Source organism: Pelophylax lessonae (assembly GCF_965119305.1).
Source record: "Pelophylax lessonae genome assembly, chromosome: 11".
NCBI lineage: Eukaryota > Metazoa > Chordata > Amphibia > Anura > Ranidae > Pelophylax > Pelophylax lessonae.
In genome coordinates, this window is record NC_138778.1 from 133,832,201 (window position 1) to 133,857,341 (window position 25,141).

Genomic DNA, 25,141 nt, shown 5'->3' on the forward strand with positions numbered 1-25,141 from the left:
TGGGTGCACTGATTGTATAGGTGCAGGCAACTTTAAAAAATGGAGGATGCAGCTGCTGCTGCGTCAGAGGGGCCGGCTCCCCCAAAGCGGCAAAGGAATTCCCTTTTCCCGCCTACTTTGACAAAATTGTCGCAAGTCTGTGACCTAAATACAACATGTCGGTGACTAAGTGTTTCGCTAGATGGTATCCCTTTGAAGAGTCCCTGTTAAAAAAGTGGACAGTCCCACCTGTGTTGGATTCTCAGGTTTCCTGGCTGAATAACTCTACTCTAGATCCAGTGGAGGAGTCTCCAGCTTGTAAAGACCCCTTTGACAGGAGAGCCGAGACTTTGGTCCGCCACACATTTACTATGGCCGGTTCAGGCCTTAGGCCGGTGTTCACCATAGCTTTGGTGTCCCGGACTTTAACGGAGTGGGCAAAGCTTTTGCGCCAGGATCTGGAGGGAGAACAGCTTCCCTCTGCCCTTGCAGAGCTGGAGGACCAGTTGGTCCAAGGGTTGCAGTTTGTCTGTGATGCCTTTCTGGATGCAGCTCCCTTAGTTTCTAGGCTGTCCGTGACAGCAGTGGTCCTTCGGCGCATGATATGGCTAAAATACCGATCTGCGTACCGGTCTTCCAAGAAGGCCTTCTCTGTTCTTCCTTTTGTGGGGGATCGCCTGCTTGGATCTTTCCTGGATGTTATTATTAAGGGTCTTACAGAGGGGAAGATTACTCTCCTTCCACAGGCTGCCAGGGGCAAGGAGTCTCGTTGCAGGATCTAAGTCTTTCAGGACCTCCTCCGGAGGTTCCAAGAGGACCTGGTCTGGTAAGCCGAGAGAGTGTTCTTCCACACCTGCAGACAAGCCTTCTTCTGCCTGAAGGGGCGCCCTCATCCGTGTCTAAGGTGGTGGGACGTCTTTGCTTCTTTCCGGACCCATGGGACTCCCTGATTTAAGACAGGTGCATCCACGAGCTGATTCGGTCCGGCTACAAGATCGAATTTCGGTCTTATCCTCCATTGAGGTTCTTCCCTTCCAACCTGCGTTTGTCCTCAGACCGCCTGCAGGGTCTCTTCGGGGCGGTGCAAGACTTTCTACAAAAATGGGTGATTGTTTCGGTTCCAAAATTGGAACGTTTTTAAGGTTTCTAGTCAAACCTGTTTCAATTCCCAGGAAGGAAGGCAAGGTACGTCCAATCCTGGACCTCAAGGCTTTGAACCACTTTGTGCGGATTCAGAAGTTCTGAATGCAGTCCATTCGTACGGAAGTGGCATCCCTACATCAAAGGATGCTTACCTTTTTTATATTCCAATATATGTCGGTCATCGGCATTTCCTCCGCTTTGCCGTGGGTGAGGAGCATTATCAATTTGTGGCATTTACCCTTTTGGTCTCACCTCAGCTCCTCGGGTATTCACAAAAGTGGCCCCCATGTTGGCATTATAGCGGCAGCTGGGGATTGCAGTACTGGGTACCTGGATGATCTTCTGCGAGCAGAGTCTTCAACTGCTCTAAAAGGACTACCAGGAAAACACTGTGCAAACTCTGCAGGAGTGGGTTGGAAATTGAACTTCCAAAGATATGCTCTGATTTCTTCCACCAAGTTGGACTATCTGGGTCTGACTCTGGACTCCGCTTAAGCCAGGGTGTTTCCTCCAGGGGAAAAAACTCCAATTGCTGCAAGATGCGATTCGGCTCCTGTTGTCCAGCAGTCGGTAATCTTTTAGGACTTGCATGCGGGTGCTGATGGTGTCTGCCTTCGAGGCGGTTCTGTTTGCACAGTTCCACTCGAGCCTCTGAAAAGAGAAATTCTTGCCAAGTGGGACAAGAATCCACAGTCTCTAGACAATCTGATCCTGTTGTGTCGGGATACGAGAGGGTCCCTGATATGATGGCTTTGCTCTCCGGCACTTCGACAAGACAAATCCTTCCTTCCCCAGTACTGGACGGTGGTCCCTATGGTTTCCAGCCTGTCTGGGTGGGGAGGGGTTTTGGGCACGGATGTGCTCAAGGGGTCTACACTCTGGAGGGGTCAAAACTACTGATCAATTTACTGGAGCTTTGGGCGATAAGATTTGTCTGGCTCATTGGACAAATCGCCTTCAAGGGAGCCCGGTAAGGATTCAATCAGACAATGCCTTGGCCATGGCATAGGTCAATCACCAAGGGGGCACAAGATGTATCCTAGCGTTTTGGGAGGTATCTGGCATTCTAAGGTTCAGCTGTGTCTCCAGTGAGTAACTCTCAAGGTGGACCTGTTGGCCTCTCGTCTCAACAGGAAGGTACAGAGAATTGTGGCATGGTCTCGGGATCCTCTAGCCGACACCTCAGACACACTGGTGGCTCCCTGGGGTCAGTATCATCTGATATACGCTTTTCCCCCGCTAAAACTTCTGCCAAGTCTCCTGCGAAGGTTTGAGGCAGAAGGGATCCGGTCATCCTAGTGGCTCCAGACTGACCTCGCCGGTCTTGGTACGCCGATCTGGTATGGCTGGTCGCCGATGCCCCTTGGAGACTTCCTCTCAGAGTAGATCTATTTGCCCAAGGGCCAGTCTTCTATCCTGCTTTAAAAGTCGCTGGCTTTAACGGCTGGCTGTTGAAAACCAGGTGCTGAAGGATAAGGGGTTGTCTGAATCCGTGATTCCCACGTTGTTAAAAGCTAGAAGATCTACCTCTAGGACGATTTACCAGCACGTGGTGTGAGTCTCTTGGGGTTCGTCCCCGTTCCCTTTCGGTGGCTCGGATTTTGGCATTTCTCCAACAAGGTGTTGAGCAGCGCCTGGCCTTGGGTACCGTCAAGGGCCAGGTTTTTGGCCTTGGCGGTCTTTTTTTACCGTCCTTTGGTTACGCATTCTTTGGTTTGCACCTTTATTCAGGAGGTTCGCCACTTGGCTCCCCAGTACGGTCTCCATTGCCTCCATGGGATCTCAATTTGCTGTCGGTTTTCCAGTACCCGCCTTTGGAAAATATTCACGAGCTTCCTCTGCTTACATTGTCCTCGAAGGTAGCTTTCTTGGAGGCTGCACGCAGGGTGTCAGAGCTGGCGGCGTTGTCTTGTCGACCTTACCTGGTGGCTCACAGAGAGAAAGTGGTGCTTTGCCCTTGTCAGTAGTTCCTTCCTAAGGTTGTCTCTGGTTGTCCTAAGCCTAAACATCCTAAGGAGATTGCCTTGCACTCTCTGGATATGGGTCAGGTGATCAGGGTGTACTTTGCGGCAACGAGTAGTTTAGGAAATCAGTCTTACTATTTGTTCTAATGGATGGACCTTGCAAAGGGTTGGTTGCGTCTGCCGTGACCATTTCCAGATGGACAAGACAGACAGTGGTGCAGGCCTTTTCCATAAAGGGTCCTGTTTCCCTGTTAAGGTGCTTTCTAGTGCCTCTTGGGCCTCCTGCCATCAGGCGTCAGGGATACAGGTTTTGAAGGTGGCCACCTGGTCGTCTGTGCACACTTTCATAAAATTTTATAAAGTAGATGTACTGGCATCTGCGCATGCTGCTTTTGGCCACATGGTTTTTCAGGCTGCTGTTTGAGAGGACCTGGTCCTCTTTGAGGTGTATTGTTTTCAGGTGAGCTCCAGCTGTTCCTGGTTGAGCTCCATGTTACCTGGTTGGCTAGGTTTAGCCTTTTGGGAATTTTACTAGTAATGTCGGTGATCAGCGATTTTTAGCAGGACTGAGACATTGTGGCGGACAGATCGGACGCTTAATTGACACTTTTTGGGGGACCAGTGTCAATACTACCGTAATCAGTACTAAAAATATGCACTGTTACTGTACTAATGAAACTTGCAGGGAAGGGGTTAACAAAGGGTTAAGTGTTTCCATAGGGGATGCTTTCTAACTGTGTGGGGGATGGACTTGCTTGATAAACACAGAGACCTATGTTCCTAAATAGGAGGAACACAGGATCCCTGTGTTCATCACAGACAGAACAGCTGTCTGACGTGTTTACATCAGCAGACCGCCGTTCTGTCTCCATGGGGAGCGATCCCGGGTGCCCGGCGGACACTGCGTCCTCCAGACCCACTGATTGGCTTTCCCTGTGGCCAATCGGCACGTGCACGTGCCCCCCCCCCCCCACTAGCTGTCTCACAAAGCTGCGCACAGGTACATCGTTTCGTGGGACAGAGCTGACCTGCCGCAGTAAAAGTATGGCGGCTGGTTGGCAAGTGGTTAAAGCTTAATTTTCGGGAAATGAAAATGAATTATAGACGTATAAGAAATGTTAGAGTAGTTTAATTTCCTCTGTTCCCATCCAAGTGGTCTTCTTTCTGAACTTTTATTTGTTCTATTACACCTAATAAACAATAACTTTTTTTTTTCTTGTATTCTCTAAACAGATAACTTTAAGAACCTTCTCTGTGGTAGTGGGGCTGGAGTGATTAGTAAAACAGCCACTTATCCGCTGGATCTGATTAAAAAGAGGCTCCAGGTTGGGGGCTTTGAGCAGGCAAGAGCAGCATTTGGAGAGGTAAGAACATATTTTACTACTTGGGCTATGGATGCGGATGCAAATGCATTGCATGGGGCATTGAGCAAAATCAAAAAATATATTAAAAGACTTATATAATCCAGGTACAGTAGGTATTCCTTGTCAAATACTTAAAGCCAAAAAACATTCTCTATAGCTTTAGTAATCTAACTGACCTGCAGTGAAGGATGTCCCACGTTGAGGCAGCTGGATCCTAGAGAAGTCAGTTCTCTTCCTGTCTCAGAACTTCCAGCGCTGCGGAGTTTAACAGCTTTGAGTCTTCTGCAATGCTGCTTTTAAAATAGTTCCCAATGAGGACAAGCCACCTGCCCCCTCTTCCTCTATTGAGAAACATTTTTTCATTGCCTGTAACACAATCTGTGAATGAGGGAGACAATCCTGTTGCTCATCAGATTCTTCTCTCATTCACAGATTGTGATACAGTCAATGAAAGCAATTGTAAAACGTTTCTCAATGGAGAAGAAGGGGGCGGGTCCTAATACAGAACTTTTTCACAGCAGCGACACAGAACACCCATAGCTGTTAACTCCCACAGCAACATAAGTGCAGTAGGAAGAGGACGGGGCATCCCTACACAGAAGATTTCTACAGGATGCTGCTGCCTGCTCAACAGGTAGGGGTAAGTTAGCGCACTAACGGTATAGAGAATGTTTTATATAGCCAAGCTTCAACTTCAAATGTATTTTTACATATTATGACCATTTTAACATTTCTAACAGCTATTGTGCAGGGGTAGTATGAAGAGTATGGGAAAGCACTGTAAGCCAGTCAGGCATTTACACAGAGTGCTTGGTGGTGGAATGAGAAAGCACAGGGATGACTTCATCAATTGACTGCTGTTTCTTCACTATTCAGCCAAGCTTTGGGTCAGGCTTTTGACCTGGCTATGTTGTCTGAAAGGGGTAAGTGAATATTAGTGGATGGATGGGATTTCCACTGCCTGAAGAGGTAAAATCACAGATTTGTTTAAGTTGTTAATTTAGCTGATTGCCTGGAGTTCAGCCTTAACATTTTATTAGCTACTTGGCTATATTTCTAATTTTTGTATAACCGACCATAACCCACAATAGGCTGGGCTTAAGCCCTCATACACGTCAGTGTGATTTGTCAAGCGATTTGACAGTTCAAAATCGCAAGATAAGTGTCACCCAATTTGCGGCAATTAAACCGTTCAAATCGTTGCAACTAAAGTGGCAGTGACTTTGAAAAATGTTCCTGCACTACTTTTCTGCAAATTTTTATTGCAACTTGCATTTGACTTCTGTTAAATGAAGTGCAAGCTGCAATGAAATTGCACATCTAAATAACACTGATCTGCAGCTTTGAAATCGTACTGAAGTAACAATTATCTAAACTAAATAAATATCTAATCTAGCTTACCAGTCCTTAGATGTGATAGCTGCTTTAGTTTTTATTTTTCATGATAGAAACTTTTTTCGGCAAGTACAGAAAATACATGTTGGTTTTGGCAGAAATGCAATGCATGTGTCGCTTCCTGTGAACTGAACTGAACTGAAATCAGCAATGTAATGAGCCTCCTGTAAACTACTAATCCTTCACATCCTGTGTAAATGAAGAGAAGCAGAAATGGTTGAAGTCCAGCCTGATTGACAACAATGGCTCCCTCTATGGATACATAGTTGATATACTGCAACCAGCAAGGATTTTCTAAAACTGGCAAAAAAAAACAAGCATGGCTTCCTTTTTATAGGGACACTTTGCACTGTTGGTGCACAGCAATTGCCCAGAAATGTAATTTCCTGTTGGATCACTGTCTTTGCTAACCTTTTTTTTTTTGGGACTTTCAAGGAAAATTTACTGCTTCTCTTGAAAACCCATCTGCATCTTCACCCCAGCTTCTGGGGCATCCCTGCTACTTGTCTGTTCATCTGTAGGAACCCTTGTCTCTGGGTATAAGGAAGCATGTGATCAATGCCTCTCTATTTTTGCAGAGGAGGATGGTTTTAGACAGAAATGTTTATTTGTATAAGCATTTAAGGAAAGCGATTGAGAAGTGGGGGAAAAGGAGATATTGGCCTGGTTGAAATTATACCTGCTTGTTACAATTATACCTACTGAATGCTGTATATATTACAAAATTCGAAATTGAGAATCCAGCTGTGAGTTCCATACTGGTTTTACATGGCTGTGGCCAGCCTTTTTTGAATACTATTTTTTATGTCATGTGATGCCGCAGCTTGCCAACTGGAAAGTCCTGTGCCAGCATTGCTGGCCTTCAAATTGCTCTGCCTAAGGCTGGCCATACATGGAGCGAATTTCTTTCCTGCAACCTGCATCAACACAGACAGTGTTGATGTAGGAGGAAGTCCCCGCCAGGAGAGGCTATAGAAGCCGCCGGGGATAATCATAGGTAAAACCCGGAATGCCGATTGTACCCAAGTTGTTTAATCAACTTTGTACATCCAGCCTGCCCAATAATGGTTCAAACATCGGCTGGTTTCTGCTGAACCGGCCAAGATTCAAACCGTGTATGGCCTCGCTAACCCCTGTGTGATCATGTCTGATCTGTTGATGAATCTACATGTAATTCCCTAACTACACCAATCTCTAGCAACCTGTTTGGAACTAAACTAGTTATGGTTGGTCATGGCATATTGGTGAACAAAGTAAAGTCCATGAGACCACATTAGCTATCCTGCTTATGATGAATTTGTAAGTTGGGTTTCTTTCCTCTACACCAAGGGTAGTGAATTAAAATTCAAGGAGGTCCGGTCACTAAAATTTTCTTTTGGTCGAGGTCCGAATCTCAAGTCTGTGCCATGAAAGATTGTACGCTTATACTTTACTTTTTTTGGCACAGCCACGCTCTATGATGCTTTTCTTACTGTTTTCTCCACACGCTCTGGTAATACTCTATAACTGTCCCCAATAGTGTTCCCCCTTACATCAGGTGCCCCTACCAGAGTGATTCATTACATTGGGTCCCCCCATGAAACAGTTGCCACTCACAGGGTACCTCCTTATATCAGATGTCCCCCCTTACATCAGGTTTCTTCATCATATGGCCCCCCTACATTAGGTGCCATCATCAGAGTGCCCCCTTACATCATTTGTACCCATCAAATCAGGTTAGAGTGCTCCTTTACATCAGGTGTTCCCATCAGAGTGCCCCCTTACGTCAGGTGGCGCCATCACAGTGCCACCTTACATCAAGTATTCAGATCAGTGTGCCCCCTTACATCAGGTGTTCCCATCAGAGTGCCCCCTTACATCAGGTGGCACCATCACAGTGCCACCTTACATCAGGTATTCAGATCAGTGTGCCCCCTTACATCAGGTGTCCTCATCAGAGTGCCCCCTTAACATATGTACCCATCAGCGTAAGCCCACTAACATAATATATGCCCATCAGCATGCCCCTTTTTATGTTAAGGGGCACTCTGATAGGTACATTTTATGTTAAAGAGGTTGTCAACCTCAGGGAAAAAAAAAAAAGAAAACCTGAAAGACAAAGGCACAATGAGCTAGTAACAACATGGCTGACATGTTCAGCCGTCTCACTTCCGGGTTTGCGTCATCCAGCCACCTGATTGGCCAGAGCAGTGATGACGTTACTCCCGTGCATGCCCGTGGGAGATGCCGTTCATGGCACAGGGCATACGGGTTCATTCAGAGCGCAGGTGCTGATAACGACATCGGCTGCATGCAATGTAAATTTCTCCTAAACGGTGCAAGTTTAGGAGATATTAACAGTACCTATAGGTAAGCCTTATCAAAGGCTTACCTATAGGTACAAACACTACTTGGGGGTTTACAACCACTTTAACCACTTGCCGACCGCCGCACGACTATCTACGTCGGCGGTCAGCCCCTCACAGGCAAACTAACGTAGGGCTACGTTGCTTGCTTGTGAGGGTCTAGGGAGCGAGTGCGCGCCCCCGGAGGCGCGCTCCCGCGTGGTCATGGACCCCCCCCCGCGCGTGTGACCAGCGGACCCGATGTCCGCCGGCCACTCGGCGATCGGCGGGGGAGAGGGAGAATGTCAGGCAGCTTGTGTAAACAAGCTGCCTGTCATTCTCCTCGCTGTAAAGACACTGATCACACGGATCTAGTATGTAGATCCGTTGATCAGTGTCCTTACAGCTCAAGCCACAGCCAATCACAGTAGAAAGCACGCCCCTAGGGACACACACAGCCCCTCCCTCCCAAATAAAGTTAACCCCTTCACTACCAGTGTATTTTTACAGTAACAGTGCATATATATAGCACTGATTACTGTAGAAATGTCACTGGTAACCCCAAAAGTGTCAAAAATGTCAGTCAAGGGTCCGATCTGTCCGCCGCAATGTCGCAGTACCGCAAAAAAAAATCGCAGATCGCCGCCATTACGCGTTAAAAAAAAAAACAACAAAAATGACAAAAATCTTTCCCTTTGTTAGTAAACGCGATAACTTTTGCGCAAACCAATCAAAATACGCTTTTTGCGATTTTTTTTTTTTTTTTACCAAACATATGTAGCATAAAACAAATTGGCCGAAAATGTTAAAAAATTTTGATTTTTACATTTTTTTTGGGGGGAATTTCATATAAAAAAATGTGAAAAATATTGCTATTTTTGCAAAATTGACGCTCTTTTTTTGTTTATAGCGCGTGATCAAAAAATCGCACAGGTGATCAAATACCACCAAAAGAAAGCTCTGTTTGTGGGAAAAAAAGGACGCCAAATTCGTTTAGGTGCAGCGTCGCACGACCGCGCAATTGTCCGTTAAAGTCACGCAGTGCCGAATCGCAAATACCCCCTGGTCGGAATGGGGGTAAAATCTTCCGGGGCTTAAGTGGTTAACCACTTGCCGACTGCTCACAGTATATTTACTGCAGCAGTCGGCCCCGGCCAGGCAGAGTGACGTAGGTCTACGTCGCTCGCCTGTCACTCCTTCTAGAGCCAATAGCGGGCGAGCGCGCGCCTGCCGAGGTGCGCGCCCGCCTCGGCTCGTTCACGGAGGAGTGCGGGAGTGTGACTGGCGGACCCGATGTCCGCCGGTCACACTACGATCGCCGGTACAGCGGGAGAAAGACAGAGCGGCTTATGTAAACAAGCCGCCTGTCAGTTCTCCCTGTGTAAAAATGAAGATCAGACGGTTCTACTATGTAGAACCGTTTATCTTTGTTTTTACACCAATAGCAATGTCCCACTACAGTTAGAAGCACGCCCCTAGGACACACTTAACCCCTCCCTGTCCAATACAGTTAACCCCTTCCCTGCCAGTGTCATTTCTGCAGTAACAGTGCATATATATAGCACTGATTACTGCAGTAATGTCACTGGTACCCCCAAAAGTGTCAAAAATGTCAGTCAAGGGTCCGATCTGTCCACCGCAATGTCGCAGTACCGCAAAAAAAGCCGCCATTACTCGTTAAAAAAAAAAAAACACCAAAAATGACAAAAAAATCTTTCCCTTTGTTAGTAAACGCGATAACTTTTGCGCAAACCAATCAAAATACGCTTTTTGCGATTTTTTTTTTTTTTTTTTTTTTTTTTTACCAAACATAGGTAGCGTAAAACAAATTGGCCGAAAATTTTAAAAAATTTTGATTTTTACATTTTTTTGGGGGGGAATTTCATATAAAATAAAGTGAAAAATATTGTTATTTTTGCAAAAATTACGCTATTTTTTTGTTTATAGCCCGTGATCAAAAAATCGCACAGGTGATCAAATACCACCAAAAGAAAGCTCTGTTTGTGGGAAAAAAAGGACGTGAAATTCGTTTAGGTACAGCGTCGCACGACCGCGCAATTGTCCGTTAAAGTCACGCAGTAAAAAAATCGCAAAAAACCCCCTGGTCTTTTAGCAGGAAAATCCTCCGGTGGTAAAGTGGTTAAGGGGCATGTTGATGGACACATTTTGCTGTGCTCATCAGTGTGCCCCTTAATATAAAATAAGGGGCAGCAAACAATAACTGCACTTAAGATTGAGATAGGAGAAAAAAAGCGCTATAGCACTCTGACAATTAGTTAGCATTTTGATCCTTTTCAATGCCTCCTGCAACCATCACACACAGCAGACATCGCAGGCACCAGATGTAGGGTTTACACAAGTTTTTTTTTTAACAGAAAAGTTTTATTGATATAAAACAACAATAAATCAGATACACCCATGGGTTTACACAGGTTTAGACCGGTTCAGACATTGATCTCCCATCAATCAGCAGCAGTGATCACTGCTTACTACCTCCTTCACAGTGATCACTGGTGCTACATCTCTCCCCACTCAGTGATCATGGTTTTCTTATGCTGCAAAAATAGTGACCTATTTAACCACTTCCATACAGAGCAGTTACACCCCCTTCCTGCCCAGACCAATTTTCAGCTTTTGGCACTCTCACACTTTGAATGATAATTACTCATGCAATGCTGTACCCAATCAAATTTTTTATGTTTTTTTTCACACAAATAGAGCTTTCTTTTGGTAGTATTTAATCACCACTGGGTTTTTTATTTTTTGCGATATAAGTGAAAAAAAGAGCGAAATTTTTGAAAAAAAAAAAAACAAAAACAAATTTTTTTTTTGTTTTTAGTTTTTATTATAAAATTTTGAAAATAATTTTTTTTTCATAAATTGGGCCAAAATTTATACTTCTACATATCTTTAATAAAAATAACCCAAATTAGAGGTTATTATTTAGCCTGTGTGAAGGTTATAGAGTCTACAAACAATGGTGCGAATCATTGAAAATTGATCACACTTGATGTACCGACGGCCTATCTAATTTCTTGAGGCCCTGAAATGTCAGGACAGTACATATACCCCCCAAATGACCCCTTTTTGGAAAGTAGACATTCCAGTGTATTTAGTAAGAGGCATGGGGAGTTTTTTGAAGTTGTAATTTTTTCCCAAAATTCTTGGGAAAATGAAGAAATATTTTTTTTTTTTTTTTTTTACACAAAATTGTCATAATTACAAGTTATTTCTCACACACAGTATATGCATACTTGCAATTACACCCCAAAATACATTCTGCTACTCCTCCTGAGTATGGCAATACCACATGTGAGACTTTTACACAGCCTGGCCACATACAGAGGCCCAACACGCAGGGAGCACCTCCTGTTCTAGGAGCATAAATTACACATATAATTTCCTAAAGATCTATCACACTTTTGAAGGCCCTGGAGCACCAGGACAATCGGAATTACCTACAAAATGACCCAATTTTGGAAAGCAAACACCCCAATGTATATTCTATGAGGCATAATGAGTCTTTTGAACATGTCATTTTTTTCCACAAGTTTTTGGACAATGTGGAAAGAAAATTAAAACATTTTTTTTTTTACACAAGTTGTCAATTTATAGGATATTTCTAACACATGGCATGAACATAGCAAAAATGACACCCCAAAATACATTCTACTACTCCTGAGTATAGCGATACCACATATGTGGGACTTTGTCACAGCATAGCCACATACAGAGGCCCAACATGCAAGGAGCACCGTCAGGTGTTCTAGGAGCATAAATTACACATATCATTTCAATACAACCTATCACACTTTTGAAGGCCCTAGAACACCAGGACAATGGAAACCCCCACAAAATGACCCCAACACATAATCTAGGAGGCATTGGCTGCAGATAGGTACTCAGGTACACTGATCGGCTTCAGAAAGGTACTCGGGTACTCTGACGACAGGTACCCGGGTACTCTGACGACAGGTACCCGGGTACTCTGACGACAGGTACCCGGGTACTCTGACGACAGGTACCCGGGTACTCTGACGACAGGTACCCGGGTACTCTGACGACAGGTACCCGGGTACTCTGACGACAGGTACCTGGGTACTCTGACGACAGGTACCCGGGTACTCTGACGACAGGTACCCGGGTACTCTGACGACAGGTACTCCAAGTTTCCGAGTACCTGTCGTCAGAGTACCTGAGTACCTGTCGTCAGAGTACCTGATGGGCTGGTGACAGGTACTCGGGTACTTTTATGGGCTGGTGACAGGTACTCGGGTACTCTGATGGGCTGGTGACAGGTACTTTGATGGGCTAGTGACAGGTCCTCTTTATTGGGGGGGCAATCAGTGTGTTTTGGGGTGCACTGTAATCGGTAACTAGCTGTGGGGTGCACTGTAATCGGTAACTAGCTGTTACCACAATCTCCTCCTAACACAGGAGTGAGGAGGAGAACACGGTGACAGCTAGTTACCGTGTTCTCTGTTGACACTCTGTGACCGGCTGCGATTGACAGCCGGTCACGTTTAAAAGCCAATTTCATTGGCTCTTTACTTAGATTGGGGATGGGCTCTGTCCGAGGGATGAGCCTCGTCCCCGATTGACACGCTGCGCGCCCCAAGGGGGCGCGCATTGAGGAAAAGAACAAGCGGCTTGCGCTGGAGCCATTCATGTGATCGGCTGTGATTGACACAGCTGATCACGTGGTAAACAGCCAATTTCATTGGCTGTTTACCGTGATCGGGAATGGGCTATGTCCGGGGGACGAGCCTCATCCCCGATCGCCGCGCTGCGTGCCCCTGGGGGCGGGAAGAGCGGGCCGCCGTCGTATGACGTCGGCCCGGATCGGTAAAGCCTTCCTGCCACCGTCATTTTACAATGAGGCGGTATGGAAGTGGTTAAACACTCCACCTTGTTGTGCTGTACTCCCTGCTTCCTCCTAATCTGTCCTCGCCACACATCGCCTCTCTCTCTTCACACATGACATTTCCCCTGCCTTACACAGACGGGAGGACAGGAGGCACAGTAGCTCTGAATGGACGAAGCTGCAAGCTGGTGATTGGTTGCTTGGACCGCCCTTTATCTTAACAACCAATCACTGGCTAGTTTCGCTTCCGCCCTCCCTCCAGAACTGTCCCCGCCTCCCGCTGTCGGCTCTGTAAAGATGAAAGCATGACATCTGGGAGAAGAACAGGCTCCTAAATGGCGCGACCGCTGCGGTCCAGGTGAGAGAGTGATTGGGGCCGGACCTGGACCGCGGGCCGCCATTTAGTGATGCCTGCTCTAAACAAAGGCCTTCTTCCCTCTAATGTCCTCTTACCATCTTTTCATGCATGCTTGTTCCCTGTTTTTCCTAAACAAGCTACAATACATAGTAAAGTATACCAACGTCAGATCTGTACATGTATTAAACTTGCTCTACCACCTATGAATACTATTCTTCTGTTTTTTTTTTTCCAACAGGTCAGAACGTACCGGGGTCTCAGAGACTGTGTATGTCGTATATACCTGGAAGAAGGCTTTAGGGGTTTTTTCAAAGGATTGTCCCCAAGTCTGCTCAAAGCTGCTGTTTCAACTGGACTCACCTTCTTCTGCTATGAGACATTCTGCAGCATGTTGTGGAGTCTGAAGGAAGTCAGACAAATTAAAAAGGTGGACAAGTGAATCTGTAAAATGTGATCTGTTGCAGAGGAACTAAAAGTACACTACCATCCATGTTCTTATCTCTCTGTGAGAGTTGATTTATCTAAGATTTGACTGGCTGTCCCAATTCAGCAGTAGAGTTGGGAAGCCTTATTTTCTCTATCGCTCATTGACAGACGTAGTCCTCGGTGATACAGCACCTTCGGGTTATGTTGCCTCCACAGGAGTAGGACTAGACAGGAAATAAAATGCTCTGGCCACACCCTAGGGGCAGTCCCAGAGGGTATATCCTCTCTCTCTCTCTGCCTCAGCAAATCAGTTTTTTTCTGTCTAGTCAGGAGTAAGGACCTAGATACCTTGCTGGGATCTTCGGTCCTGGCAGGATTTTTTTCTTAGAAAAGAATTTTTTAAGACAGCTTTTTTTCTCCAGTGTTCCTGTGAGATCTTCAAGCAAGAAAGCTGAACTGGGCGACGGGCTGGATGTTGAGATCCAGTGGTCACCCCAGTTCAGCCTACGAGCGCGTGCAGGCCATAGCTCCGCGCTGGGTCGGCCGCGACATAGTCCCACTGGACGGGGACTGACCCTGCGAGTTAAACGTCTCGCTGAAACGCCAAAGACCATGAGTCACGGCGCCCGTATTGGTCGACAGCCCTCCTACCTCGGTGGAGAGGGGTACTGTCAGGAGTTGGCGCCCGCCTGGTTCCGGTATGGTGAGTAGTATGTTCCCCCTTTCCCCCTGACGGGTCTTGTGGTGAACGCGGGCCCCTCTCTGTAATGGTAAGGATGGGTTCCCCTCTATCCTACAACATGTCACAGATCCCCCTAATTGAGTGTGATTTTTGTGTACAAGAAGCCAGGAGGCTTGGTTTGGGAGCTGACAATCTAATTGTAAAGATGTGTAAATGATTGTAGTCAGTGGCAGTACTAGAACTTTACTGTGATAGTATAAGGTATCCTACCTGTCAGTAGCCACAGGGCGATGTCTATACATGTATACTGCATTCCAGATCATTCCTCCAGCTAAGCAGCGGACCGCATACGGCCCACTAGGGTCCGGTACCTCCGACCACGCTGACCACCATGAGGGTGAAGGGTTGTGAGGCCGAGATCCTTCTGCAGACATGCCGCTATTCTGTGCAGGCCGCCGCCATTGTCTGGTAGATCGCACGAGGCCGCCATTTTGGTGTAGCCTCGTGTCTCCAGCATGGGGGCGGCCATGTTTGAGGTGACTCAAACACCTCATGGAGCCAGGGGGAGGAGCCGGCAGGCGTGTTAAGGGGCGGAGCCGCCTCTTTTACCCAGGAAATAGGGCCAAAGACTTCCTGTCTGTAACAAGACAAGCACTGAGCAAGCTGATGAAAACTTCTGTGCATCAGGGATGAGCCTTGGGGTCTGTCTCTCTCTCTGTGGGGTCCAAAAAGGCAGGTAACACTGAGGGGCGCTGTTGCGACAGGGGGACACAAAAAAAAAAAAAAAAAAGTTTTTTTTTTTTTTTTTACTTTGTCATTCTTTGTCGCTGGCAAGTGTCTTGTATAATCATTGACCCTGCCGCATAGGTATCCCCACCTGATCCCCTCAAGGTGGCCGCAGGACCCTCCAGTACCCCACTTGTTTTTAATGCATTATCGGCAATTTTGGAGTCTTTGGTATCCCGGGTGGAGGTGGCCTGTCAGGGACGGGGGTCAAGTAGCGACCCCCGCCTACCCCTATTGTTTATCAGATACTTCAGATACGGATTCGGAACTGGTCAATGCAGTTGCAGGTCCCTCTTAGGGGGCTGTTGTCTCAGGTAATATCTCCTCAGCAGTGAGGAGCACGTTTCTGCCTCCGCCATAGCACAAGAGTGGTGGATGCACTAGTTGTGTCCATCCGGGAAACCTTTAGTCTTGAGGTTACACCGGCAGAGGTAGCTGAGACTGAGATTCCTTTTTGGTACTTGTTAGCCTACCAAAAGGGCGAAGGATTTTCCTTTACCCAAATGGGGTCGTTTTGAAACGAACCCCTGATTTCCAAACGCAGGGCTAGGTGCTATCCGTTTGAGGAATTCCTCTTTATAGGATAGACGGTACCACCTGCTGTCTTGCCACAGACTGTTAGGATAAAAAGACCTCGTAACTAACGAGGACCTTCCTTTTCTGCTCATATAGAGTTGTTCGTTCCGCGAGGGCGGGCGATAAGGCGAAACCCTCCAAAGCCCCTTTAGAGGGGTTTCAAAGGGCACTGGTCGGGTAAACAAAGAGTCCGGCTCAGCCAAGCCTGAAGAATATAGCCTGATGCGCCCCTACCCATCTCTGGGGTGGGGGGGGATGTCTTCACCGGTTTCTGGAGGACACAGGATCGAGTTTCGATCACTTCCACCGGTGCGATTCTGCCCTTCTAACATTGAACGGTTTCAGGGGTTCTATTCGAACCTATTCACAATGCCCAGGAAAGAGGGCAAGGTGCGTCCAAATCTGGACTTGGGAAGAAATAGAGTCCATCCGTACAGTGGTGGCCTCCCTGCATAAAAGAGATTTCCTGGCGTCCATAGACATATAGGATGCCTATCTTTATATCCCCATCATCGCAGGACATCAGCGTTTTTTCGCTTTCCCAAAGATCATCCCTGGTTCCCACCAGGAGACTGAACTATCTGGGCCTAAGGTTGGATACATCCTGGGCAAGAGAGTTTCTCCTTGCTGGGAAACTCCCGAAGGTTCAGTCAACGATTCGGATGTTGCTGTCCGTCAATTGGCTGGGACTGATGGTGGCCTTCTTAGAGGCAGTACTGTATACCCAGTCTCATACCCGAATTCTCCTGAAGGAGATTCTTTTTTAATGGAATCAGAATTCCGATTCCCTGGACAATCGGATCCGGTTGAGCGAGCGGACCAGGAAGTCTCCGATGCTCAACCAGGGGAAGTCATTTCTTCCGATAGTATCCAGATTACCAATAAGGGTATCGGAACTGAGAGCGATCAGATTTTGTCTGATTTACTGGATCGAGCAGCTCTAGAGCAGCCCGATTCGGATCCAATCGCATATGGCCTCTTCATCCAGAGGTTTTTTCCCTAGCTGTCCCTTCATTGGGACATCCCGGATGTGGATCTGTTGGCACCTTGGCCTAACAGGAAGGTGCGGAGGTTTGTAGCTCGCGCCACGATCCTCTAGCGGACGCAGCAGAAACGCTGATCGCCCCGTGGGGGCAGTATCAGCTACAGCATGCCTTCCATCCTCTCAAGTTGCTGCGGGAACTTCTTCGCAGGATAGAGGTGGAGGGAATTCCAGTTATTCTGGAAATTCTGGATTGACCTCGTCAAGCCTGGTACGCCTACTTGGCGAGGCTAGTCGCGGACGCTCCTTGGAGACTTCCTCTCAGGGAGGATTTGCGGTCTCAGGGACCGATCTTCCATCTTGCTTTACAGTCGCTGGCTTAATGGCCTGGCCATTGAGACCCAGGTACTGAAGGACAAGGGAGTGTCAGCTTCAGTTATTCCTACCTCCAGTTAAAGCAAGGAAAGCGACTTCCAGCACATGGAAGTCTTATATTGCATGGTGTGAATCTATTGGATTTCCCCCACAGACCTATTCGGTGACCCGAATTTTGGTCTGTCTGCAACAAGGGGTTGAGCAGAAACTATCCTTGAGCACGATCAAGGGTCAGGTTTTCGGCGTTAGCAATCTTCTTTCAAGAAACCTTTGGCTAATCATTCCTTGGTGCGGAATTTCATCCAGGGGGTGCGACATCTGGCTCCGCCAGTGCGCGCACCCTTACCGCCTGGTATCTTAATTTAGTGTGGTCGGTTCTTCAGAAACTTCTCTATGAAGATATTAGGGAGATTCCCTTGCTTACATTCCCAGAAGGTGGCCTTCTTGGTGGCCATTACTTCTCTACGCAGGGTGTCAGAACTGGCCGCATTATCCTGTCGTTCCCCAGATCTGGTGGTTCTTCTTCCGAATCCATCCTTCCTTCCTAAAGTGGTTTTCGTAAGACGGACTCACTTTTTGTGATCACGGATAGCCCTTGAAGGGGGTTGCCTGTGTCTGCCGCGACCATATCTACATGGATCAGTCAGACGGTGGTACAGGCTTATTCTATTAAGGGTCGGAATCCTCCGTTCCCTGTTAGGGCGCACTTCACTCGAGCGCTCAGTACTTCCTGGGCCTTTCGCCATCAGGCGTCAGTGGTCCAGGTATGTAAAGCGGCCACCTGGTCGTCGGTACATACCTTTACAAAATTTTATAAAATTGATGTGATGGCATCGGCGGATGCCTCATTTGGCCGCAAGGTTTTGCAGGCCGCAATTTGAGGAGACCGGTGGTCTACCTCGAGGGTTTTTTTCTGTTTGAAAATTTTTTTGTTGAGTCTCATCATTAAGGATGAGCATTGTAAACTTCTAGTTGGCACCGGTTGGGCCTTCTAGATTTGGATTTGATTTCCATTTTCCCACCCCTCATTTGTGATACTGCTCTGGGACTTCCCGAAGGTGCTGTATCACCGAGGACTACGTCTGTCAATGAGCGATAGAGAAAAATGGATTTTTGTAAAATCTTACCGTAAAATCCTTTTCTCTTAGCTCATTGACAGACGTAGTACCCGCCCCTCTGTTTTTTTGAGTTGGGTTGGGTTAAATTCTCTAAAGACTGCTTTTATGACATAACTGATTTGCTGAGGCAGAGAGAGAGAGAGGATATACCCTCTGGGACTGCCCCTAGGGTGTGGCCAGAGCATTTTATTTCCTGTCTAGTCCTACTCCTGTGGAGGCAACATAACCCGGGTTAGCTTTTTTTCCCCTAGAATTTAAGCTGTCCATAGATGGAGCGATATTCTTTCCTGCAGCCAAGGGTTACAGGATAGAAAATAGCTTGATTTCCCCCCCCCCCCCCATTGTTGATGGAGGAATCCATTCTGCTGAGCTATTGTGTTCTCCCTGCAGGGGGAGCTATCCCCGCTCGGTGAACACAGGGATTACTGCTAGTGGCTATAATAGCCGCTAGCAATAATTGCATGTAAAATTTGACAATCTTGTTGTACCGAAGTTTATTGATCCTTCAACTTGGGGGCAATCAGCCTGCCCATACATGGTTGCTGCTGAACCGGCCGGGGTTCAAACTGTCTATGGCCCGCTTTGGCTCCATTAGCAGGGCAAACTGCTTGAGTCTGAACTTGTTTTTTTTTAAACTTGAATAGTGAATGTTGATTCTTTCCATTGACGCTGAGTGACTGTGGCATGTGTGTGTTGGTTTAAAAAAAAAAAAAAAACAACTTTTAATCTATTTAATGATAAAATCATTCAGTGTATGTTTCATAAAACTGCTTTAAGTGCCTCAATATGTCTCCTGGAATTCTCTGCATGGCAGCTCTAAGAATGAGAGTAAGGAGGACTGTCCGAGCCAGCAGAGGTGTGCCCTAATCATTATACTGTTGCTTCCCACTGTCCAATCACAGAAAGCCAGTGACCAAACTGTATAGCTGAACTGCAAAGTAGAAAAGTGAGGTCAATGAGTCTGTTAACTTATATGTATGTTACTTGTGTATTTTAGTGGTTTGCCTGGGGTTATTATGAATAGGTTTTGGAATAGGGGAAATTTCTAGTTACATTGGTGTACTGCAGACTGCACAATTTATTTTATTTTATTGTTGTTTATTAAGCTTTTATATTTAGATATCGCTGATATATATATTTTCCAGCATCTCATAAGAACTGTGCTGCTTCCTTCTCAGTAATGCATGTACCTCCAGTGAGGAATCACAGCAAGACATTCAGACAGGGCTGGAGTGGCTCTTCATTTGCCTTTTTGAAATGATTGTAACGGGTGCCATTAAAAATAAAATGAATAAACTAGTTCTATTCCCTGCTCTGTGTAATGGTTTTGCACAGAGCAGTCCCAAGCTTTTTCTTTTTGGGTTCCCAGCCGGCGGTCCTGGCTCCTCACCCCTCCTGAGTGCCCCAATAGCAAGGCTCTTGCTTATGGGGCACTTTAGCAGGCTTGCTTCCAATCCATGATCCTGTGAATAAATATTCTCCATTCACACAGAGTGGGGCTCAGCTACACCCCTGCTCTCTCCTCATTGGCTCACTGGCTGTGATTTAAAGCAGAGGGAGCCAAAGGCTTCTGCTGCTGTGTGAGCCAATGCAGAGAGAGAGAGACCCGGGAGAGCCGCTGCTCTCATGCACATCGCTGGATGGCTGGGGCTCAGGTAAGTATAAGCTTGGGGACTGCACCCAGAAGGTTTTTTTTTTTTACCTTCCTGCACAGAATGCATAAAGGTAACAAACCTGCCTTTTAGAATCCCTTTAATCCTAAATCAGCAGACCTTATAAATGCAGTGTTAATTTCGTCGACTAAAACCGACTAAAACGTTTTCGTCGACTAACACAATTCAGATGACTAAAATACGACTAAAACTAAAATGGCATTTTAGTCTTAAGACTAAAATATGACTAAAACTAAAATGGCATTTTAGTCAAAAGACTATAACTAAAACTAAATCGAAATTTGTTGCCAAAAATTAACACTGGTGCATGCTCAAAGCATAAATAATAACATATTAGATTTTTCACTCCAGGACCAGCAGTAGTATATAATGAGTTTGGAAATTGTAGAGAAATGCTTAAATAATGCATTACAAATTACAATTGAACTACACCCATTTGATTATAGATGACTAAAATGAGTTTTAGTCGACTAAAATGTAGGGCGTTTTAGTCGACTAAAATATACTGGAGTTTTAGTTGACTAAATACGACTAAAACTAAAACACTTGCAGAAGACTAAAATGGGACTAAAACTAAAATGCCATTTTAGTCCTAAGACTAAGACTAAAACTAAATTGAAATTTGCTGCCAAAATTAACACTGATTCACACACAGGAAAATGACGATGGCTCTTATCTCAAACCTTATACTGAAATGTGTGATCTGCTCGTCCTAAAGCTGGTCTTACACTATACAGTCACTATACAGTCTCCTTTAGAGTTACTAAAACTATGCAATATGAGAACAACCCTAAACAATTCACTAAATTTGCATGAAATCGTGCACTGCATAATTGCTGGTGGATCTACAGCGATACAATCTAAATTGCATAGTGGATGGTTAACTTAAGATCCATAGCAGCTGCTGGCTAATATGGCTGAAATTACTTTCATTTCACCTCATTTTTTTTAACAAAAAAAAACATATTTTTGATGTTACAAGATTTCCTTTTGATGTGTTTTAAGAACAAGGTTTGCTGTGTTTGTGGATACATGGTGAGTGCTGCGTGATCCAACTACCTCCTGGTTTAGCTTTATTGTACTCTTTTTTTTTTTTTTTTTTATATTATGCATTGTTTTATCTTTGTTTAATGGAAGTCCTCCTTTTCTAGATCTGCATACTACTGTTTATACTTTTCACATAATATACAACCTTCATTGTGCCCCCTTGCTAGAAATATTGTAAAGTTCGCTTAAAGCCCAACTCAGCCAAATTTTTTTTTTTTTTTCCCCATGCAGTAGGACTGCCCGCAGTGCATGGGTTAACTGCTCGTTTTGTCTAGGGGTGAACACAGAGCCTCCCTGGACTGTGGACTGTTCCTGACCCCTTCATGTGCAGAACCAGTCTATGGGCATGAAGACGTCAGGAATAGTCCACTGCGCATGATCATGGGGGGCACTGAAGGGACCAATCTTGCGCTTGGTGGATTGGAGGATTAGGTGAGTATATCTTGGCTCTCTAAACCGCCAAACAAAAGTGAGTAGTTAACCCATGCAATGCCAACACAGCCCGACTGCATGGGAAAAAAAATTGCCTGGAGTTGAGCTTTAAATCATTTTACTACTAGAAATATGCAGTTTCTTCATTTCTTTGATACCTTTGGGTCAAAGCATTCATAATGCCACAGAGCTTTAAATGCCACTGCTGAGAATTTTTATTTGAATACCAATTTTGTCCTATTGTAATGTTTAGAGAGGAACTTAAACTTTTAATGTCAAAAGCTACAAATACTGTTGTATCACCTGACTTTGAAAAATCAGGTACTTAGCAGTGGCTGGAGTCCAGCACTTCCCGCAGCCGATTCTTCTTACTGTTGTGGGTCCCGGGCGCCACCATGGAGCCGACTGTGGCTTCTTGAGGACATGAATGATCCTGCAGCTTCCTGGATCATGTGACATATCACTGGAGGCTGCAGGGGGGGCAAGCGGTGCTATCCTCACCTAGGGATTGGGGAAGTGGGAGCGGGTATTGATAAAAATTGTACTCCTACACCCCCCCTCCCCCCCACGAAAAAAAAGAGCAATTGAGTCACAAGCTGGGGGTAGGGAGCGGATTAGCAGTACTTCACTTTTTGTGTGACGTATTGCTCTTTAAGTGTATCTAAGTCTGGTTTCACACAAATCATCCGATCAAGTCTGCCTGATCAGCCTGGCCATTGTTCTCTGTGGAGTGGCAGATGTCAGCAGACATGGCAGCATCTGACTGGATCCTGTTCCCTATCTGTCTGGTGGATCAGGTTGGATGACAGTCGGATGGAAACTGACAGGCGGTCCATTGCTATCCAACCACCCCAAAGAGGACAGCAGGGCTGTGTCTGCTCTGCATAGCAGACACGGACCAGTCATCTGCCTGCTCAGCGGGGATGAGTGGGGAGATCCCCTGCTGAGCAGGTGGATGCGCTTTAGAGTCTGTCCCCTTTGAAAGGGGCCTAAAGTAAGAAACCCTTATTTTTTAATGAGTGAAATTACAGCAGCAGTACTTGCATGAAACTCCCAGCCACCATGGCAGCCAGGAGCTAGGTTAACTTTTTTTGCTATCTGCTCCCAGCTCTCTAGTAGAAAGAATTTGGGCAAATCATTTTTTCACTGCTGGGAATGTGCCAGACGCCGCCAAACACCCCATCCTGTCGCCGTATGCTTACCACTCAGTAACGGATCTTCCCTGGCTAAAATAAACCCGGAAGTGCTCAGCTGGAAGTACTTTTCTGTTTTAGAGCTGTCAAGTCCCAGCTGCTCTGGCCAGGGAAGAAGCTAAATGAGCGCAGTCTGTACCCAATCAGCTTCAAAAGAGTGCAGAGGTGACATTAGGGGTCCAACAAACCCCTGATGTCTCCATTAGGAGAATCGATCACATGCACTATGCTACCACTTTAAGGCTCCATTCACACTTTGGGATTTGTAATCATGTGGCAATCGCTGAAAAACGCATGGAGCGTCTTTGGGCGCCATAACCCTTTTATTGGCAACCCAAACATGATGTGATTTTTCTTCCATAGTTGCAAGACCGGATTACACAGCAATCGTGGCAAACTGCACCTTTAAAAATTGTGCGAAGCTTGTGTCCCGAAAAGGAGCAAGAACAACTTTTCAGACGACAAGCACGCATCACATGCCCATTAAGTGAATAGGCTGGCCCTATGCAACATGCAAAACCATGTGAGAATCATTGTTTCTGCTACGCAAAAGTGTGAGAGCAGTCTAAAAATGTTAAAAAATACATTTTTAACAAAATAAACAAGAAAAAACCTTTTTCTCCTTCGTTCATTGACAGACACAGCTCCCTATCATCTTTGACCCTTGGGTTATGCTGCTCTTCATAGTAGTAGGACACTAGGCGTAAAAAAAGTTTGACTATGTCCATAGGGCAGTCCCAGGGGGTATACTCCCACTTCCTGCTCTAGCTCTTCAGTTTTTTTTTTATGCCTAGTCAGGAATAAGGACCTAGCTCCCTGCTTGGGATCTTTGGTCCTAAATTTTTTTTCCTTTTTAAACTGAACTTTTTTCCTTTTAGTTATTTTCTTTCTACAACCAAGTCTTTTCCAGTGAGAACTACATTTAACTGCCAGCTGGGGGACGCACTGGATATCCTAGATCCTTACGGTCTCCCCAGTCTGGCCAGCGAGCGCTTGCAGACCGCAGCTCTGCACTAGGTTGGCCGCGACATAGCCCCACTGGACGGGGGCTGGCCGGTGAGTTGCTTGGCCAAGCTACAAGATTGAGTTTTCGATCTTCTACTCTAGTGCGGTTCTCTGCTTCTGACCTGCGTTTATCCCCAGACCACCTGGGAGGTCTCTTCGGGGCAGTGCAAAACTTGCTACTGCAAGGGGTGATTGTTCCAGTCTCGGAATCGGAAACGTTTGTTTCATGGCTTTTACAGTATTTCAAACATGTTTGCAGGTCCTAGAAAGAAAAGTGAGGTACGTCCAATCTTGGACCTCCGTGTTCTGAACCGTTTTGTGCAGGTACAGATTTTTCGAAGAGTCCATCTATTCGTACGGTAGTGTCACCCCCACTTCAGGGGGATCTTCTGGCCTTTATCAATATTAACCACTTGCCGACCGCCGCAAGTACATATACTGCGGCCGTCAGCCCCTCACAGGCAGAGTGATGTGTAATATATACGTCACTAGCCTGTGAGGCTCTGGGGAGCGAGCCGATGTCCGCCGGTCACTCAGCGATCGTCGGGGGAGAGGGAGAAAGGCAGGCGGCTAGTGTAAACAAGCCGCCTGTCATTCTCCCCTGTGTAGAAACAATGATCATACGGTTCTACTATGTAGGACCGTTGATCATTGTTCCTACAGCTCAAGCCACAGCCAATCACAGTTAGAATCACGCCCCTAGGGACACACACAGCCCCTCCCTCTCAAATAAAGTTATCCCTTTCACTGCCAGTGTAATTTTACAGTAACAGTGCATATGTATAGCACTGATTACTGTAGAAATGTCACTGGTAACCCCAAAAGTGTCAAAAATGTCAGTCAAGGGTCCGATCTGTCCACCGCAATGTCGCAGTACCGCAAAAAAAATTGCAGATCACCGCCATTACGCATTAAAAAAAAAAAAAACAACAAAAATCTTTCCCTTTGTTAGTAAACGCGATAACTTTTGCGCAAACCAATCAAAATACGCTTTTTTTTTTTTTTTAACCAAACATATGTAGCATAAAACAAATTGGCCGAAAATGTTAAAAAATTTAGATTTTTACTTTTTTTTTTGGGGGGGGGAATTTCATATAAAAAAATTTGAAAAATATTGTTATTTTTGCAAAATTGTCGCTCTTTTTTTGTTTATAGCGCATGATCAAAAAATCGCACAGGTGATCAAATACCACCAAAAGAAAGCTCTGTTTGTGGGAAAAAAAGGACGTCAAATTCGTTTAGGTACAGCGTCGCACGACCGTGCAATTGTCCGTTAAAGTCACGCAGTGCCGAATTGCAAAATACCCCCTGGTCTTTCAGCAGCCAAATCCTCCGGGGCTTAAGTGGTTAAGAAGGCTTACCATCATATTCCGTTATGTCGGTCATCCGCGCTTCCTCCGCTTGCTGTGGGCAAGAAGCATTGACAAGAGGTCTCACTTCAGCCCCTCGGGCTTT

General features: G+C 45.9%; 1 protein-coding gene across 1 annotated transcript in view; it reads left to right on the top strand.

Annotated features, from left to right (window-relative positions):
- The window catches only part of MIF4GD (MIF4G domain containing), a 165,842-nt gene that overhangs the window by 67,862 nt on the left and 72,839 nt on the right, over positions 1–25,141 (top strand). The window contains exon 6 of the mRNA XM_082271914.1: positions 4,320–4,450. Coding sequence (XP_082128040.1) covers positions 4,320–4,450 — 131 coding nt within the window. The remainder of the gene's footprint in view (positions 1–4,319; positions 4,451–25,141) is intronic.